The sequence below is a fragment of the Notechis scutatus genome, chromosome Z (assembly GCF_049901735.1).
Source record: "Notechis scutatus isolate UNSWTSFEM ecotype Mainland chromosome Z, rNotScu1.2, whole genome shotgun sequence".
Taxonomy (NCBI): Eukaryota; Metazoa; Chordata; class Lepidosauria; order Squamata; family Elapidae; genus Notechis; species Notechis scutatus.
This window is the reverse complement of record NC_142025.1, coordinates 95,983,862-96,005,170: the sequence shown is the minus strand read 5'-3', so window position 1 is coordinate 96,005,170 and position 21,309 is coordinate 95,983,862. Positions and strand designations below refer to the sequence as shown.

Here is a 21,309-nt window from a genome sequence, read left to right as displayed (position 1 = left end):
ATCAATTCTCACCGGCATGAACCAAAAGGAAACATGCTTTTATACACAACATTTTAATTTATTTTGATATTCATTCCTCATAAAAAAACCACATACTATCTACTTTTCTTCCAGCATATACACATCTTAAATGTTCTTTATTACTTTTCCCAGCTTTAATAAACATTCTACCAGAGTAAACAAATTCATCTTCCTTCTAGTTTTCTTGGATGTATATGTAATTTATAATCATTCACTTCAATTACTTTGTCACAAATAACTACCTTGATCTTTGATACACTGATGTTCTTATATCCCTCTTTGTACTGTAAAATCTATCCAACATTCACTGCATATAATTTGAGTTCTCAATTGATAACATGGCATTATCTGCATGGAAAAGTATATACACCATTCATAACTTCAACCAATACGTCTGTAATGTTTTATAATTTATCCATAAATATATTAAACATGGGATGTTGTGCATTTCTCTAATGTGCTAAACTTTCTTTTTCCCCCCCCGCATTCATACCTTAATTTTATCACACAGAAATTTTCAGGAACAATCTTCTGTTCCACAGTCACGCAAAACAATCCAGAATAGCCTACATTACATTGCACCATGCTCTAAATTAGAGAGATTTCTGGCTTTGCAGTCTTGTGGAGGGGATGGTTCCGTGTGAGTAGCAGGCATGCCTGTCTACCATGCATATAAATGGAGTGTACACGCATTCACTCGCTGCTCGCACAAGCAGGGATGTGCATGCACTTGCCCTTCACTTCTGTGGTCTGGTTCCAAACAGCTTAAAGCCTGGTAGTGGGCTGCGGCCTGGAGGTTGGGGACCCCTGCTCTAAATCAATAAAAATACAATAAGCTTTTTTCCCCTCACATATACTCGTCAATGACCGGCTGAAGTACAGATATCTGCATATCTTCTTAGTGGCATAAAACCACTGAATTTTGAAAATTTTTGCCCACATTTTTTTTCAATTTTCTAGGCATACTTAAACTATCTTATTTTGCATTCCATCTTTCACAGTAACAGTAGTCCTCAACTCCAAAGCTGCCTCACACACATGGTAAAAATGTTCACTTTCGTTCCATAAGCAATTCACAATCACATATCTATAACTAATAATCTATAGTGTATTTTTCTTTTTCCTTTTCTTTGACACTAATATTTGTAGAATTCATTTCCATTCTACTCTTCAATGTACATACAAATCTCCGAAACAGGCCTTTATCACTTTATTTTCATACTTTTAATTCCACGTATCCCACTGGCATTCTGCTTTAGGCTCTCTTCATCTCTTTCTCAAACAATTTTTTTATTTTCATCAAAACTACTCTGTATTTTCTCTCTTCTAATCCCAAAAATTCCTTTCTTTGACTACTTCCTATCTTTTTCTCTCTGTACACATTATATAATCTATTTCTCTCACCCCAATTCCTTTTCCATTGATGTAATTCCATAAGGGTTAATGACACTCTGTAAAAATATTTTTTGCTGTTTTCCAAGTAGGTTTCTCACTTTACTTCCTTATGTTCATTTGCCACATATTCTATTGGGAAACAAATCTATCTTCTAATATATCTTCATATAGAACTTGTACTTTTCTGCAATCCTTGTACCTTTCACTAATTCTCCTAATCTTATGTTATAAGTGATCAAATAAATGTTTTTAGGTTTTTTTATTCATTCCCGTGTCATGTGTAAATATGAATGAGGTCATGTTTTAAGAACCAACAGCCTTCCCCCCACCCCAAACACTTATCAAATAGTCACCATTGTCACTCATTCTTCAGTCCTCAAAAGGCACCATTATTTTTTCTGTACTCTCATCTTGTTCTTACCCATTCTATCTGACAAAATATTTTTCTCCTGGTTTGCATTCATTTAGAACATTATACAGTTTTTCCTATTTTCATATCTGGTTCTTCGTTTATCACCATTCACTGGAGCATAACATGCTACAGACACCAACTTATGGATTCTTACTTAGAAATGCACTCAAAACAAATCAGTTAAAATTACACAGTTGTATTTTTTTGTTCTTTCAAAACCATGGCAATTCTTATTTTGTTTAAGGTCTCTTCAGGTTAAACAAGGAAATATCAAAAGAATGGGGATCAGGACTAAAATATCCTGTTCAAGCTATATCTAAGAGTGACAATTTCCCTTCTTCACTGTTACTCTATTTTGTTCATGAAAATACTTTGGATGTAATTCAAAGACTGAAAAGCTCTAGCAACTCAATTGTGAAAGGGAGAAACCCGAGTAAGAGCAAAACAAGGAGAAGGGACAGAACTATTGTTATTTAACTCATCACCATCAAACTCCATCACTACTTATTCCAACTTAAAACAATTAATATAAACCAGTTACATGGTGGGATACTCACATCACAATTGGCTCTTCCACCATTGCCACATCTCTGCTCTCTCAGTGTCTGTGAATGAAATAGAAAAGGGTTTACGTTGGGTAGGTTGGTTTGGACTTCCCTAAATAAGCAAACCATTTAGTATAAGAAAACAAATCTAAAAGAATATCTTTTAGATTTCCTTCTCTTCATTGCTACAATTCCAAAAAATGTTCAAAGCCTAAGTCTCCCTTTTATGAACTTCAGCTTGTCATGGTGCCTGAACTCATGAAAAATGTGGCACATCATTAGCAATAAGAATGTAATGCTTTTATACTTTATACAAGTGATCTGTTTCTATTATCTATTGTGATGATTAATCACTCTTAAAGGACGTACCTTTAAATAGCAGCCTCACTAAAATGGAAAGTGGATTATTTCATGATCAAATAAATATAGGAGGAAGAGGAAAGCATTATCTAAGACTAGAATGCTTTCATTTATTCTTGTTACCCCACATGCTGGGCCCACATTTATAATTTAAAAAAAGCTTACCAAATGTTTGAATTCTGCAGAAAGGCTTCCATTGTTGGACTCCTCCATGTTCATCACCTTAGTATTTGTTCCCAAGATATTAAACTTCCGGGATCTTGATAAGCCAAAGATAGGTATATCTTTAGTCTGTCTAAGTAATTACACACTCTAAACAAAGAAGAACAAGCCAGGCCCTCCCAAGACGTTTTCCCATCACGTATTTGAAATTCATCAGTCACTTCCCAAAGATAGTATTTAAAGTGTGATATCTTAAAACTTACCCCCGGAGGGCAGCCACTTCACCAGAATCCCTGCAAGAAGGGAATAAATGTGCATCATAAAATCAGGAGAAAATGGATACACTGATCATACTATATAAAAGTAAAAACAAAAGAAAGACTGAAGTTTTCAATTTAATATAAAATGAGCATTTAAACATACTTGTCAATGCAAACTTTGATTTTCAGCTGATAATTCAGCTCGGGAAACTTAACCAGTAACCTACAGAAGAGAAAATAAATGTTAATTTCTGAAAACATGTCTCTCCCCACTCCTGCTCATCAGTAACACACACAAACACACAATTAATCTGTAATTTATCTGATCCATACTAGGCTAAACTGATGATGAGGGTACCCAGCAGCTGCTCACTGACATTAGCAGAAATCCCAGTAGGAAAATGATACATAAGACAAAAAAGGATCTATTATACCCATCACTATTTATTTGACAGTTTCTTAATTGCAATGAGTAAAGTGTAGGTAACAATGTAAACCCTGCATGTTTCATGATCTAAAACAATTTTAATAGTTCTCAAAACTGCTTCAGTGATTTACAGAATAACACAGTTGGAAGGGACCTTGGAGGTCATCTAGTCCAGCCCCCTGCTCAAACAGGAGACTCTATACCATTTCTGACAAGTGGCTGTCGAGCCTCTTCTTGAAAGCCTCTAGTGATGAAGCACCCACAACTACTGAAGGCAAGCTATTCCACTGTTTGATTGTTCTCACAGTTAGAAAATTTCTCCTTGTTTCTAGGTTGAATCTCTCCTTGATCAGTTCCCATCCGTTGTCTAGCCTTCAGGAGCTTTGGAAAATAGATTGTCTCCCTCCTCTCTGTAACAGCCCATTAAATATTGAAACACTGCTTTTATGTCACCCCTGATTGTTCTCTTCACTAGACTAGCCATGCCCAGTTCTTGCAACTTGGAAAAGTCTATGTAACCCCTCTTTGCCCTTTGCAAAATACATTTTGCAAATTATAAAATAATTTATAAAGGTTGCAGAATTATTTTTTTCTGATGAAGAATTTAGTTTATTTTAAACTAGCTCTACCCATGCTTCACTACGAAACTATGTGATCGGGCTTAGTTTTTAGAGAGGATAATGAGGGGAAAAAGTGTGACTCTGCCTACCAGCATCCATTGGTATTCATCTGGCTAGTGTCCTGTCAGTGTGTGAGGGAGCTGAGGGGTGTTTGGAAACTGAAACATGGAAACTGAAACAGTAGTATTTGCTGTGTGAGCAAGGAGACAGCAAGGAGCCTGGGCGTGGCTTAGCTCAACTGTTCTGTAGTAAAGCTGGTTGCTGCTGTGAAACTAAAACTGAAACTCCTTTCCTCTGCTTGTGCTTTGCATTTGGAACACATTTTTTTCAGGTGGGGAGGGGAGTAGAACTCCTTAGTATCAGAGTGTGTTAATAATATATGAAATACTAATGCTCTGATGGTCACAATCCTTTCTTAGTGAGCACCTAGAACATACGTGTCAAATTTCAAGTTTGTAGGGTTTACGGTTGATGCATGACTGGTATTTCACACACACACACACACACACACACACACACACACGTGTGTATGCTTAATTTAGAATGTGTATGGCCTTACTTTTAGCACCCTCCTTCCTATTTCAAACGTCTGTGAGCAGAAAACTCACCGTACTTTTGTTGTAAATTGTACTCCAGTTTTGATAACAAGTGGACGGTCTGGATGCATTGGCATGCAGGGCTGCCGCTCCACCACAAAAGCACTGTTAAAAGCAAAGGGAAGATTAGTGGTGATTAGTGGAAGGGAATTATGAGAAAAGAAGTGTTAGTTCAAATTTACAACTTCATTGAAAAGTTACAAGAATGCTCGACAATTATACTTGACTGCATTTTTAAGCAAAACAGTCAGACATATTTGAGGTTCCTACTGCTCCAAAATTTATGACGTACTTCTCAAATGAAAAACAAAATGCATCATCATTACCAAAAGTACATGTTTCAGGATAAAATGCACAGTGGACATTGTTGAAATTTTAGGTGTTTTTTTAAAATTGCAGATTAGTGCAGTAATAGTACAGGACCCAGTTATGAACAAGTAACTGTAAAATACTCTGTTCTCTGGAGTGTGCCTGGCTCTTCTAATTTTTCACGTTGGTCAAGACTGTCTTGTCTGAGTCCTCATTTGAAGTTAATTTTGGATGAAGTGTTAATTTTGGGTGTATTTGTTTGGTTGGTTTTAATTTTTGGACTCTAAGTAAACTGACAGGAATGAGCTGTGTGCTATTTATTTACTGTATAAATAACAAGACAAACTTGTGATTGATTATAGTCAGTTTCTATGTGCAATATTTTAGCACTCCAACTGCACATGGACTCAAGACAAACAGGCAGTACCTCTTCATGAGATTCCTGAATAATTCCACAATGCGCTCTTCCAGCAATGGCCGGTGTTGAACAATTGGGTCCCCTTTGTAGGAGACCTTCTGCTGCAGCTCCTCAAGTTTCTTAATCTGCTGACGTGTTTGAAGTTGTGACTCAGCCAAGGATGTTATCCTGCATTGAAGGGTAGGAATGGAACAACAAGAAAAACTGCTATACCTTATGTCACCAGTAGCTATACTTTCTACCTAAGGCAGCCATAATAACTATTTTCTCCTGGTTTCTAGATAAAGTTATACAATTTACACAATCACCCAGCTAAGCTAGGAATGGAAATCCTGCAGTTCTGGCATATCTGTCAGGTAAGATGGGACTATAGTTTAATAACATCTGGATCATACAAGTAATCCGAGTGAGCAGAAATTCCTGATCTGAATCTATTAGATATGTCAACTCTACAATAACTTTTAAGGTAGAGAGATTGTCCTCCATATTGTCTATTCGTGAATATTTTCTATGTATTTCAATGACTTTTTCATTTGGAAGGTGGATTAGAAAGAGGCTGCAATGACAATATATTCTCATTTTGTGGCTTTATTGAAAGATAACTGACAACAAGTATTGCAAACAAAAAAAAGCAGCCAGAATCCATTCTTACCAGTTCTCCAAACGATCTAGGCAGATGTTGGGTGGTCCACCAATACATGCAATCTGCTGTCTCCTCTTCCAGTCAGCCAGTTCCTCATCCACCAATGTTTTCTGCACATATTCCATAGCAGATAAGAGCCCAGCCAGTTCACTCACAATTCCCTTTGAGAGGAAGTAACAGGAATGTTGACAATTCTTTTCTGTTATTATTTATCATCTCAAGTTCAAATAAAGTAGTCCTTGCGTAATGTATGTTATTCAGTGACCTTTTGAAATTACAACACCACTGAATAGACTTATGACTGGTCCTCAAAGTTCCAAACATTACAGTGCTTTGGTGGTCGATCAACAAAATTCGGGTCCGCTCAGACCTATCTGTATATTCAAGCACTTTTTGGTTGCCTTCCAGCTGTTGTGGCCAACTATCGCCATTATGCCCCCTTCTTTCATGCTGATGCCACCAGAGCATCTGTTGCACTTCATCCAAGGCCTCCCTGGCCAGGGACTTTTTTTTCCTCAAAAGAAGGAACTTCCTAGAAAGACTTCTTTTGCACTGGTATAGATAGGGCTCACTTTCATGCCCCTGCCTTTTAAAATTTTGCAGGAAAGCCACACGTGATTTGAACAAGGCATTATGAAATTTGGACAAGAGCAGGGGCAGCTAGTAGCTGCCTTTAAAGTGCCAGGCAGAGGCAGTTCCAGTTCATCAGCAGAGGCAGAAAAGACAACAAAGGGCAATTGGGCAAAGAGGCACAAGGACGGTAAGCACTGGGTGGCAAGGTTGGCAGAGGTGGCTGAGTGAATGGCAGCCGAAAGAGCAGAGTTGGGGAAGAAATAGATGGGTGGAGGAAAATAAAGAGAAGGCAGTCCCTTCTTACCAAAGCTTGGAAGTTACTTGGATTGGAGCGGGTTCCCAGCTAACAATAATGGAATTTGGTTACTGATAGCAACTGTGACTGCCAGGATTGTTATTGCAAAGTAATGTGGTCATTACTTAGCAATGGAAGTTATGTGACGCTGTTTGGCAATGGAAATTCCAATTTTGGGTGCCACTGTAACTCAAGGATATCTGTATATTTTTTATCAATTAAATATATTTAAATATGAGTTATATCCAGTCTTAGACTCAGAACAGAAAAAAAAAAACTGGTTAGTCACAAATGATGCCCTTTGATTTCAATTAACATAAGAATGACTAAGTCCAGATTTATCATAATAATTATAAATGGTACATCTTCCCGTGTTTGAGCCACTTAGAATGAAATAGTGGACAAATTTAATCATAATAAACTGATATGCTTTAGAATTCTACTTTTATATTATGATTAATTAAATCTTTATGAATTTAGTATAAAATATGATAACCAGGATCTCTGATTTGAAGAATCAGGAACAAATTCTGATTTAGATTTCTAGCTCGTTATGAGAGAAACAAACTATGCTTCATATCAGAGGTGGTATTCAGCAGTTTCTGACCAGTTCTGGAGAACCGGTAGCGGAAATTTTGAGTAGTTCAGAGAACTGGTAAATACCACCTCTGACTGGCCCCGCCCCCATCTATTCTCTGATTGGCTGGGTCTTCTTTTGTTGCTCTGCACAGGAGAACGGAGCTGGAAAGCAGGTTAGTGGGGTGGGGAGGGAATGGGATTTTGCAGTAACCTTCCCCTGCCACGCCCACCAAGCCATGCCCACCAAGCCACGCCATGCCCACAGAACCCGTAGCAAAAAAAATTGAATCCCACCACTGGTTCATATGGTAGTAGACAAATGCACAAACAGGACTTCCCGTCTGATCTCTCCTATTAGCACAACAGTTTAAGCAGCATTTGCCACAAATGAACTCTTACCTTAATGCATAGATATGTAACTTAGCTCTATTAGAGAAAGCTGTAGGCTTGCTTAAAAATTCTCTATTGCAGGATTAGACATTTGAAGGAGATTACAACTGTCAGCCACACAATTGTCCACAGACTCTACAGGAGCTATTTTATAACATGATGATGTCATCAGTATGAGAGGTTGCTTTTTGTGACTTTTAAGTGAGTGTTAATTGGAAAGGGGGATCTCTGGGGCACAATTCCCTGCTTTAATAAATTATAGGAATCACATACTACACCTTTTCTAGTGTAGTATTCAGAGTTGTGAACTTCAGTTGTCAGAACTTCTCACCCAATACTAAGAATTTCCTAAGAAATTCTTAAGAAATTAAGAAATTCCTAAGAATTTGCGTCTTTGAAGTCCATTTATTGGGGACATCAATAATGGTAGAGGCTGCATGTAGCCAAATGATAACGTACTATGGTTGGATTCACTTGCATAGTTTATTTAGATTAGTATAACATATAAATCTAGCCAGTATCTAAAGAGGATCTCTCATTCTGCTTCCTGCAACCATCCATGGACAAAGGACAAGTTTTTTCCACAAAGCCTGATATCTGCTGTACATCCTGCTGTACAACACTGACAATGTGCCTTGTAGGTAATGATTTTTGGTTTTGGAGAAGTGAATAAAAAATATGGACATCTTCTCACAATAGCCCTCTGTCAGAGTATATTCATGAACTGGAATTGAGCTTGGTAACAAGGTCAGCCAGTGAATAGGCACAGCAACTAAATCAGCCAAATGAGGATAATTTGGAAACTGAAACTAAAAGTAGCCTAGGCGTGGTTCTATGTTAAGCTCTGCAACTCTGCAGCTATGTTGAGCTCTGAGTCTGTCTATTGCAGACAGACCTCTCCTCTTGCTTGCCTGCTGAACTAAAGTTGAAGATGAAACTAACTTGCTTGCTTGCTGAAAACTGGAGCTCTGAACTTGCAACATGTTTGTTTGAATTTGCTCCATGTTGGAGAAATCTACAACTGGTTTGTAAAATCTACTTATGTTTATAAAGATGTTAAATGAAGCACCAGCCATCTGTGTTTATTTTTCTGGAGCTGAATTATCGCTGAAAAACTCTCAATACCCTCACCCTTCGCATTTGATCCAGTGCAGTTAGCATTTGCTCCAGCTGTTGCATCTTTTGGCGTGTCACTGACTGGTTGTTTCCGTTCAGATCCTGCATATCTACGAGGGGACACAAGAGAGGGATGAACATTATTTAAGCCCAAATATCAGAGGGATGTTCAATCCCTTCTCTTGCACATCTGTGATTCGCAGCTCATTTCTTCCTAGTAAACAAGCAGCTAAATGGTAATGGTAAACAACCATTTTAGGATTTCCTTACCCCTTTTGTCATTTTGTACATGAAAGTGGAATTGTTCCCCTTTTCTCAACCTTGTTTTTTTTATTAGTTCCCTTTTGATTTAGATCGTAACTCTTCAAATAAATACATTCTCTAGTTCAGCCCAGTACTAAGTGACAGCAGTGGAGAAGAAAAAAATGAACAAAATGGCACATAGAGAATCTTGTTGCAAACTTTGCCACTTTTGTACATGTGTCTATACCAGCGGTGTCAAACTTAATCCCATTGTGGGCCATATCAGGATTTTGGTTGCCCTTGGGCGCTTGGGAAGGGAGTGATTTGCTCCATCTGGGCAAAAAGTGTTTGGTCACCTATGAGGCGCTTGGGAAGGGAGTGATTTGCTCCATTCCCAAGCACCCCATAGGCGACCAAACACTTTTCACCCACCCAAAAAAACCAGGCTAGGTCTTGTTTTCGGGGTGGCTCTTATTTTGGGGGAAACATGGTATTAACCAGAAAATTCACTGGGTGCATAAAATTTATTACATACCACCTTGACTTTTCAAAGTTTTATAATTAAAATCAAAATCATCCTGCAGGTTCTCCACCACTTTCATCTTCTGCTCCAGATCCTATAAAAGCCATGAAAATTGCACAGGATCATCATATTGAAAGGACTAGAAATATTCAACCAAGAATTTTGAATTATTCCTAATCCCAACATTCTGAGTTACCTACCTGGACACGCTTTCTAACATCTTGCAAGTGTTGTTCCAGCATCTGCTGTTTCTCTGTCACTACAGCAGCTGTAGGATGGTTTGCCTGTCCACCTTGCTATAAAAAAATGGGAAGATATGAAAAAAGGTTAAGAATAATAATTAATTGGACATATCTTGCAGTAATGGAGCAATCGTAATTGTGTGCTTGTGCTTGAAGATCTAACTTGGGATTGCTATTGACAAAATGCTTGTGAAAACAACAGCTTGATGTTTTTGTGTTAGTAGTGATAATATTATTTAAGGCTTAGAAAATTGGGTAATTGGGCCAAACAATTTCAGAATCATTAAAAACAGACACCCTATCTCATGCCTTAGGATAGGGTGGCTTTGGAGTTTCTATACATTTGGTTTTTACTAGTAGTGAGTCTTATAGCTGATTATGATTTGTTCTACATATGTTTTCTTTCTTTCTTTCTTTCTTTCTTTCTTTCTTTCTTTCTTTCTTTCTTTCTTTCTTTCTTTCTTTCTTTTTCTTTCTTTCCTTTCTTTCTTTCCCTCCCTCTCCTTCCTTCCTTCCTTCCTTCCTTCCTTCCTTCCTTCCTTCCTTCCTTTCCTTCCTGTCATCCCAGAGTTATCAAGGAATTGGGTATCCTTAACACTGAATTAAATAGCCATATGTAAACCAATGGTTATAGCTGGAATAAGTCAAAGCAGCCATTCCTCACCTGTGCTGCTGTTGCTGCTGTCTGTAGCAGTCGATTCTCCTCCCAGAGACAACGAGCCACAATGCGGGCAATCTCCATAGGTTTTTCCAGATACCTGCTCTATAAAAGAAACAAGAGAACCAAATTAATGCCCAGGGACTGTTGCTACCGGATAAATATTTTGAGAGAGCCAGCATGTTATTAGCTCCTAAGAACTGAATTGCTGAATCCTGCCGGGCTTCCATTCAAAATTCTACCTTCATAAATGGCTAGCTAACAAGGCTATGCAAAACATTCAAAATATATGCTTTGCAAAGCATGCTGCTCAGAGTACGCTTATTCAAAGTATCAGAACACCTGTGATTACAGACTTATAGTTGCTTCACAGGCTGTCTTGGTTATCCAAGATATAAATGCATAGCCATTACCGTATTTGCCGGCGTATAAGACGACTGGGCGTATAAGACGAGCCCCCAACATTTCCACTCAAAATATAGAGTTTGTTATATACTCGCCGTATAAGACGACCCCCCACTTGGAGGCATGTTTTTCAGGGCAAAAAGTCATACGCCGGCAAATACGGTAAGTTGTAACACTTGGGGTATTCTGGATATAATTCTTGATTGACACCCCCGCCCCTTTCCCCCAAACTTACAAAGCCACCAAAATGCTTTAGAGAGGCAGCTTCGCCTTTCTCAGGCTGGCACTCAATTCCTCTCCCTTTCTTTGTGACACCGTTGAGCGATCTGCTTTTTTCAGGGAAAATAAATAAATAAAAATAAAACTGGACGAAAAACAGTCGAGTTGTTTCTTAATATCTTTCCACCTCCCCAACCAATTTGTCTCCAAGGGTGCACCACACTGATTGCGACATTAATTATTTCAGAGAGAGGGGGGGGGGGAGAAATCTTTGCTTCCTACTGTGGCTTTTTCCTGTGCATCGTTTTTCCCTTGGCTTTGTGGTTGTTACTTCTTACAGGGAGGGATAATGAAATACCCACGCTGGGAGAAAGCGGAAAGGATGTCTATTTTCCTGCTCACTAACTTTCCAGAAAGCGTCGAGTTCCTACCCCGAGACTTGCCAAAAGTCCAGTTCATTCATTTGCTACCTTTCTCCAATGAGATCCAGATCTGTTTCCACAACGCGCTTAGGATCTTATCTTATTATCTTATTATCTTATTAGCCTTGCTCGGTCCGTCCAAGAGAGAAGAAGGCAGACAGTTTTGCGCTCAGGGAGAAAGGAAAAGAGCCTCTCGCTCACGCTGCACACTGCCCCCTCCACCCCAGCAACGCTTAGGAAAAGAGTTACACAAGCATCCTTTCCAGAAGTGAATCGGGGGAGGATTCGAGCAAAGGCTGAAACCGGGAAGAGAAAATTCCCAAAGAAAATCGCACGAGCAGCATCCCATTCCTGGGAGAAAAACAAAAAACACGAACTCTTCCCGAAGCACAAAAGCAAGGATGGCGCTTTCTCAGCATTGAGCTGCGTTGCTGCTCTCCCACCCCCTCCACTCGTCCCCACGTGCGGCGAAGTTTCTGCCACTGGGTGGGGGGGGTGGAGGGGGATGGAAGGAGGTGAGGGATGGGGCAAAGCCTGGAGTTTGCCTGTCCGCCGCACGAGCGGAGTGGGTGGGTGGGTGGGTGGGGAGGAGGAGGAAGAGAGACTCCGGCTGGGCTTGAAGGGGCTTCGCAGTTGCGGAGCTCCGCCCGTCGCTCTTGCACCGAGTGACAACAACGTATTTGCCGGCGTATAAGACGACCTTTGTTATATACTGCGCCGTATAAGACGACCCCCCACTTGGAGGCATGTTTTTCAGGGCAAAAAAGTCATCTTATACGCCGGCAAATACGGTACATTTCACAGCGGGCCCAACAGAAGTACGGTCTATGTATATATGCGTACAACTGTGGAAACACTTCAGAGCAGCTGCACCAAGCTTTCTGGATTGTGGCTGCTTTAATGCTTTAAGGAACACTGTATTGCTTTGTGAATTGCTCTTTACAAATCCTTTGCACAAGCCTACTTGCCAAGTAGGTTTGTATGGTTCTGGGAAGGCCACACAAATCTTGCACACTGCTTGTCTTTTCCCCAATACCTAAATTTCACTGATATGTTCTCATTGCACATGGATATTCCTCAATAAGCCTTCACCAACCTGGCTGTGAAGACTAGAAGGAAGAAACTGAGGGAGAACTGAGGGAGAAACAGCCTCAGATCAGACAACTCTTTTATAGTAAGAATATACAACTGCCAATCATCCTTCCTATTGAGAAATGGGACTGAGGCAGGAAATGCAACTCAGGCAGGAAAGAGATATAAGATACACAGACAGAACTTGAAGTTGTTCATTTTTAATTCCAGTTACTCACCCACCCCCAGCATTTATAATAAAGGCAGCTTATCAAAAACTGGTATCCTCCAATCTCTACCTGCTGTACCTCCACCTGCTAGCCTTCAAGTTCAAGTAATGTTTTGAAGGATGCCTACCATCCTTCAGACATCTTGGATCACAATTCCCATTATCTCCAGTTATCATGCCCAATGCTCCCGAATTCTTCCTGAAAAATGTAAAGCTTGTTTTAGACTTCTGCGTCACTACGCATCAGGGAATGTATGCATGTGGTGTTACATTTATGCTTCTGCAAATTTTAACATTTGGGCTAGGGGATGCTCAGATAACAATGTCTTCAGCCTGCCTCCCAACAGAAATTCAGATCAAATAATCAGCATGAAGGATGTGCAGTTCCACACAATATGTAGTTGAGATTGAGATGTGCGCGTTGGTTCGTCTGCAACCATCTGCAACCTATACTTACCCATCAATCTCTTTGCAACATACTCAGTGCCTACATATTCAATGCCTACAAGTCTAAATCAAGCTTAAGGTGAAATGTTGTTATTCTGTGAATTGATTTTTCAGGATAAAATTGGAATTATTTCTACATTCAAGCATCAATGCCGATGCAGAAATTTATTGGAGAAGGTTGACCTCGAAATGAGATATGATACAATATGTGGGCTCTGAGTTTAACTTTAATGATAGGTAAAAAGATGCAACTGAAAAGAAAAGTTGAACTGATTTCTGATTCAGAATAACATTACATGAGACCAGGCAATTTTTGTCCAGTAAGGAGCAAGTAAGATGTGATGGACCTCATTCAAACTACTATTCTCTTTTATATCACCTTCTCTCCTCCATCTTATGTCCACTTTAGTCATTCTCTCATCTACAATATGGGGAGTATAAGGACTATTTTCAGAGTCACTAAACTAAATATTTGTATGGAAAGCTTCTCTAAAGTTTCAGACTTCCTTATATAGAGAATGTTTTTAATGAATGATAAGAAACCACTGCAATGAATCTATATAATGGGTACAAATAAAATAGAGGCATTATTGGCGGGAAATAACCATAGCCAGATCTTAATCGCTTTTCAAAATGCCAATAAAGTTAGGGGCAACTATACAATGTTGCATCAAAGAACGGTGCATATTATCACCTTGGGGTATTTTGCTAAGTATAGACCTGGGATAGACTAGCCAGAATGATTTATTCTTTAATAATATTATATCTAGATTATCATCATATGTCTTAGATGGGACTGCCCTTAAAAATGTACCAGCACTTTTTGCTAGTACAAAAATTCCTTTGCCTGCTACCATGTGATGTACCTGATTAAAGTCATTTTATACTTACTCTTGGTAATTTAAGCTGTTTCAATATACTTCTGCTGACTTGTAAAATCTTGAACAACTCAATAGATATAATCAGTTAGAACGGTTCTTGTGGTATGTACTTGTCTACCTTCACTTGGCATCTTAGATATGCTGCTGCAAAAAGTGTTGCCTTCCTGTTGTGGGCATCCTCTCTAAAGAACTTTCAATTTTGAGTATATCAAGTTTCTTCTATGGTTTGGTTTCAAAAGTATTTAAGGTGTTCACCTAGACTTTTAGACTGCCCCAATGACTTTGCTTCTAACTCCATTAGAGGGTTCAGTCTTATTAGGTTACCAGTCTGCTTTTGTGTTACTGATATAACTGTTCTTTTTAGCTTTAAGTGAAATACTAATATAATAAGTATTAATTTTATAAGGTTTTCCTGAGAGGCATAATTGAACTAGCAGGCTTGCAGCTGGAGATTCAAGGATACCAATAAAATACTTGTTCTTGCAGATACTAGAAAAGCCCTTAATCATGAGAAAACAACTATTGTGGACTCTAGGATTCACATCACATTGATGACAATCATCCACTCTTTTGTCAGAATGGACTGAAGGACTGAAATTACAATTTCAAATTACAAACAGAGTAGTAATAAGCACCTATGTATTCTTATTGCTATGGAACAATCTGGTCTCAGGCCCTTTGCTTCTGAGCTTTTTAACTCTTGCTCTTTATACAACAATAACGTTAGCAATAAATAAGTTAATATATTCAGGAAGGGAATCACTTTTTTCTTTTACATTTCAAAATATCAATGCTGCGACTACTAGACAGCACATTTCTTGCATTTTAGACTGTTAAATCCTAGAAAGGTACTCGGAGGGTTTTTTTTTTTTTTTTTTGTCATCTACAGACAGGTATTCAGGAGTTCACATAATACATGAATTCCCAAATTAAAATTTGTCAGTAATTTCTACCTGTAGGAACTGTTTGATCCGGCGTAGATTATGCTGATAGAGAACATTGGATTCTTGTAAGAAGCGACTGTACTGCTGGTCAATTTCACCCAGAAGATTGTGAAATACCAAAGTAGCATGGGACTCTTTGCTGGCAGCATAAGCCCTGAAGACAATAGGAAAGGAAATCCAACTTACTACTATAGTTTATAAGATATCTTAGTCTAATTTCCTAAAGTTCCTATCTATTAAAAGCAGGTCCTATAATAAATAATTGCCAAAAAGTTTCTGAAGTTCCTAAAATGAAAAAAGGTTAATGTGAATTTCCAATGAATTTTGTAAGCATAATTCAGGAAATTTAAAAACTATAACACCCACAAAGGAATTTCAATGTCCCAACTGTCAGCATGCTAACTAAAAGAAAAGAACTAGGTGGCAGTCTATGGAAAACTCTGGTGGGCGAAACAGTTATCCTTCATTTTAGGAGGTGGAGGTAGAAACTTGAAGATGCTGCTTTCTATGATGTGCAGGCCCAGGAAATAGCCTCCTGTGGGAAGTTTGTTTCCAATTTTATCTGTCTCCCACAAAGAAAGAAAGACAGATTTTCCAGTGGGCATTTGGGTGTTGTTATCAGGTACAATGTTGGATTGAATATAGGATGTTGTTACCAGACATTACGTTGGATTGCATACAGTATGTGCGTGGTTATATTTGCCTTTTCATTTGTGATGCTGGCAGGACATACATTTCATTAATAAATAAACAAGAAGGGTCAGCATATCTGGAATGTATGAGATTTAATAAGACTGATCTACAGCAGTGGTCCCCAACCTTTTTTATGCCGCGGCCCAGTACCGGCATCAGCTTATATTACACTTATCCCAAAAGAAGGGGTCGACCCATTACAAATTAAGAACTATAGACCTATTTCCTTATTGAATGCAGATTATAAAATCTTTGCTTCAATCTTGGCAGAGAGGCTTAAAAAATACTTAAACAACTTTATTCACTCTGATCAGAATGGATTTTTACCAAAGAGACAAATTAAAGACAATATGAGGGTAATCCTGGACACATTGGAATATTATGAGTCGCATCCTGAAAAACAAATGGCTTTATTTGATATTTTTAGATGCATAAAAGGCATTTGATAACGTGAATTGGAGATTTATGTTATTATTATTGGAACAGATGGGCTTTTGCTAGAAAATTTATCCAAGCAATAGAAGCCATATATTATAAGCAAACGGCAAAAGTAATGATAGATGGAGAATTTACAGACTCTATTAATATTAAAAAGGTACAAGACAAGGATGCCCATTATCTCCTTTGTTATTTATATTGACTTTGGAAGTGCTAAATAGAAATATTAGGGAGGATACAAACATAAAAGGAATGAAAGTTAAAAGGAGGAATTTAAATTGCAAGCCTTTGCCGATGACTTGGTTTTTATCTTGGAAGACCCTCTAGAGACAGCTTTAAAACTATTGGAAAGATAGAGATATATGGTGAGATGGCTGGCTTGAAAATAAACAAAGACAAAACAAAGATTTTGACAAAGAACATGCTGTTAAGACAAAGAGAAGAGCTGGCAGACTTATTGAAAATCCAAGTCATCGAACAAAGTTAAATATTTGGGGATATATTTGGCGTCAAGATGTTCTACACTGAAAGATAATAACTATATTAAACTTAAACAGCAGATAGCATCTGATTTGAAAAAATGGGAAAACTTACAATTGTCATTGATAGGCAGAATTTCAAATAATTAAGATGAATATTTTACCTAGAATTTTGTATTTGTTCCAAACAATACCAATTAGGTTGAGGTAAGGATTACTTTGAAGAACTGAATAAAATTGTGTTGAAGTATATATGGCAAGGTGCAAGAAAGCGAGAATAAAATTAAAACTTTTACAGGATGCTAGAATTAGAGGAGGATTTGGCCTCCCTAATTGGGAGTTGTATTATCAAGCTGCAAACTTAATGTGGGCTAAAGAATGGATAACGTTAAGAAAGACCAGATTGTTGGCATTAGAAGGACATGATTTATTATTGGTTGGCATGCTTTTTATGGTATAAGGGAACTAAATCACAGGGTTACTTTAGAAGGCATTATATACGGGAATCAAGTTATGGTTGAATTGGGAGAAAACTAAGAAACAATGTTATTTGAAAATCCCAGTTTGGTTATCAACTATTGAAGCTTTTTCTTATCCTATAACCTATAAGAAGGAACAAACAGTTAGATATGGGGAATTATTAGATGAAAAGGGTGAACTTAAAACGATGCAAAATTTAGAAGAACAAGGTATAAAGATGAATTGGTTTTCATATGCGCAAATACATTCAAGGTATCTTAAAGATTCTAAAATGGAAGGATTCTATGATAAATTGACTGATTTAGATAGGATTTTGACAGGTACTGATGAAAAAGTGATTAAAAATTATATAATTATTTGTTCGAAATTAAATTAGAGGAAGAGCAGGTTAAAGAAACAATGATTGCTTGGGGAAGAATTTTGGATATGGGATTGATTTAGAGAAATGGCAAAATTGTGGTCTCAAAATTATAAAATGACAATGTCAATAGCATATAAAGAAAATTTGTATAAGATGTTTTACAGGTGGCATTTTCCCCGACAAGAATAGCAAGAATGTTCAAGAATAAATCTGAAAAGTGCTGGAAATGTCAACAGATACCTGGCTCATATTACCATATGTGGTGGACTTGTGAGGATGCTAGAAAATATTGGACTAGAATTACGCATATGGTTGGAAAAAATGACAAAGAAACATATAGATTTGAAACCAGAGATTTTTTATTGGGAATCTTACCTGATACATATAATAAAAACCTAAAGTATTTGATTGTAAATGTATTAACAGCGGCTAGGATTGTATTTGCTAAAAATTGGAAGAATGAGAAAATACCTTCAGAAGAAGAAGTTATTAAGAAAATATTGGAATGTGCAGAAATGAGTAGATTGACATTTGAAATTAGAGAACAAGAAGATAAACAATTTTATGAAGTTTGGGATCTTTTTTATCAATGGTTGGATAATACAATATAATAATAAAATATTTAGAGATCTAGGAAATAATGAATATACATTTTTTTGGGGGTTGATAATACTTTTATAATACTTTATTAAGATAGATTTGGTATGATTTTATGATTTGTTGGGAAAAAAATTAACTAAACTATAGTTATCTCGCTTAAGTATGAATTAGTTAAATTATAGTCAAATGATTGTTTAATAATGATATTAGGATATATAATTGTTGATTGATAATATGAGTTATTATATAATATAATTATTATAATGACTATGAAATGAATGCACAAAAAGGAGTGGTAAACCAACCGATACACTGTCTGTAAATTTATGAAGGATGATGATGTTTTTATGTTATGTTTTATGTTTTATGTGTTTTTTGGTTTGTTGTTAAAATCAATAAAACTTTAAAAAAAAAAAAAAAAGGGACTTTCTTACTAACAGACCCCAAACTGTTAGGATTGGCAGCTATTTTTCCTCCACTCTTGCTCTCAGCACTGGCTCTCCACAGGGCTGTGTGCTGAGCCCCCTTTTGTACACCTACGACTACACTCCCTCTTGTCCTACTAACTCTATAATAAAATTTGCAGATGACACCACATTGGTGGGATTCATTTCAGGAGGAGACGAGACGGCCTATAGGTCAGAGGTTCTCAGACTGGTCTTGTGGTGCAAGAGTCATAACCTCACCCTGAACACCAAAAAGACCAAAGAATTGATTGTAGACTTCAGAAGATGCAAAGCAGAGCCTCTCCCACTATATATCAATGGAGATTGTGTGGAAAGAGTTCATAGTTTTAAATTTCTAGGAACTCATATTTCCGACAACCTTACTTGGTCAGTCCACACTATGGCCACTGCAAAGAATGCCCAACAGCGCCTGCACTTTCTGAGGCTGCTGAAAAAAAGTGGTCTGGGTGAGAAGTTGCTGGTTACTTTTTACTGTTCTACCACCGAGAGCATTTTGGCATACTGTGTAACGGTGTGGTATGCTGGATGCTCTGTAGTGGATAAGAAGGTGCTCCAGAGAGTTATAAACACAGCACAAAAAATCATCGGCTGCTCTCTTTCTTCTTTGGAAGAGATTATGAAGACCAGACTCCTCTCTAGAGCACTAAAAATCTCCACAGACTATTCTCATTCTAGTCATTCGTATTTTGAACTGTTACCATCAGGGAGATGCTATAGGTGTTTTAAAATGAGGACTAATAGACTGAGAAACAGTTTCTTTTCCAAGGTAATAATTGTCTTGAATCAAACAGTGCATTTGTGATTTAGTCCTATGTAAATAGTGGCATTTTAAAACTATTTAACTTACTAAATGTTTTAGATAGGTTTTAGACTAGGTTTTTAATTATTATAATTATTATAATTATTTTAATTTTTAAGTACTCTGTAGTGTGATTGTGATGTGATGTTTGGGGCACTGTGCTGGAGTAGCTTTCAAATTTCATTGTATTCGTGGAATGCAATGACAATAAAGGTATTTATTCTATTCTATTCTGGATGGGGCTTTGCTTGTTTGCATGGCCCAGTTTCTGGCATGCCGAAGACTAGTCCACAGACTAGAGGTTGGGGACCCCTGTTCTAGAACACTGAAGGTTTTGCTTAAATATAGCCAGGAAGCTAAAAAACAGAATTCCTCACCAATCCTGGCTCTCTATCCAAGGTGCAAGGAACTGCCTAAGTTCCATTGGAAAGCTGTCGCTGTAAAGCTGGTGGAGCTGCTCCAAGTATCTTGTGTCCAATTGCTGCAATTGGTTCCACTGTGCCATCTTGGCAGCTGACTCTAGAAAGAAGAAAATATATAGGGCATTTTAATATGAGCTTTTTATTGATGAGTCAGGCGAATATTATCAAAAAATATCTAATAATCAATTAATAACAACTATTCCTGATTCATAATCACAAATAAAACCTAATAATGTAAACCTGTATCAAAAGCAAAAGGTCAAGAAACATTCCTTTTTTATGCTCAATACTATTTTATTTTTGTAAATAAAGTTTCATTAAAAATTTTCTTTGTTTTGTATTACAGCTTCAATTTTACAACCGTGATATACTGGTTGTATCAACATTATACACTATGCATTCTATTATACCTCCTACATTCAACCATTTAACTTTTCTTTATACATACCATATTTGTCTTTCTTATTTCTATAGTTATAACCAGAGTTTCTATATGTATATATTTTTAATTATCATTATACTCATATTCCATGTTCCAAGAAACATTCCTATTGGCAATTTATATGTATTTCAATTCATTTTAAGTGACATCCAATTATTTTGCTTCTGATTTTTAGTCATAATTATTGTTGATGAATGCTCAATAATAAGCCGAAGAATTCCAAAATATCAAACTATGTGCTTCATTATAAAAGGCTTTCAATTTGTCAATGCCAACATGTGAAATGTGCTCAGAAAAAACAGGAATCCTAGACTATCTTACTCTCCTCATGAGAAATGTATATACAGGTCAGGAAGCCAAAATAGGCAGAACATGGCAAAATATTGACACCAGATGATCAAACTAAGGACAACAGGAATACCAGCCTTAGAATTGCCAATGAAAGTATCAAAATGGTAGATAGTTTTTGTCTTCTAGCATCAACCATCAACATTAATAGAATAAGCAGTCAAGAAATACGCTGCTGGCTAGTGTTTGGTAGAACAGTTATGAAGACCTTGGGAAAAATATTCGAATGCCATGATGTGTCTTCACTAACAAAGATCAGAATCATGCAAATCATGGTATCTACTGCAATAGTCTGTGGAAATAGTCTGTGGAAATGAAGAAGTGGAAGAGTACTGACACCCTTGAACTTTGGTGTTGGAAAAAACTCCTGACCAT

At 37.4% G+C, this 21,309-nt stretch overlaps 1 protein-coding gene across 4 annotated transcripts in view; it reads right to left on the bottom strand.

Moving 5' to 3' along the window:
* STAT3 (signal transducer and activator of transcription 3) overlaps positions 1 to 21,309 on the bottom strand; it is a 62,184-nt gene that overhangs the window by 16,419 nt on the left and 24,456 nt on the right. For all 4 annotated transcript variants that reach the window (XM_026669850.2, XM_087945514.1, XM_026669851.2 and 1 more), the window contains 13 exons: positions 20,100 to 20,241; positions 15,415 to 15,559; positions 10,794 to 10,892; positions 10,088 to 10,183; positions 9,900 to 9,981; positions 9,137 to 9,231; positions 6,178 to 6,329; positions 5,535 to 5,693; positions 4,811 to 4,903; positions 3,319 to 3,378; positions 3,159 to 3,188; positions 2,899 to 2,992; positions 2,386 to 2,433 (listed from right to left, as the gene is read on the bottom strand). In XM_026669850.2, the coding sequence (XP_026525635.1) occupies positions 2,386 to 2,433; positions 2,899 to 2,992; positions 3,159 to 3,188; positions 3,319 to 3,378; positions 4,811 to 4,903; positions 5,535 to 5,693; positions 6,178 to 6,329; positions 9,137 to 9,231; positions 9,900 to 9,981; positions 10,088 to 10,183; positions 10,794 to 10,892; positions 15,415 to 15,559; positions 20,100 to 20,227 (1,281 nt within the window). In that variant the 5' untranslated portion in view covers positions 20,228 to 20,241. The remainder of the gene's footprint in view (positions 1 to 2,385; positions 2,434 to 2,898; positions 2,993 to 3,158; positions 3,189 to 3,318; positions 3,379 to 4,810; positions 4,904 to 5,534; positions 5,694 to 6,177; positions 6,330 to 9,136; positions 9,232 to 9,899; positions 9,982 to 10,087; positions 10,184 to 10,793; positions 10,893 to 15,414; positions 15,560 to 20,099; positions 20,242 to 21,309) is intronic.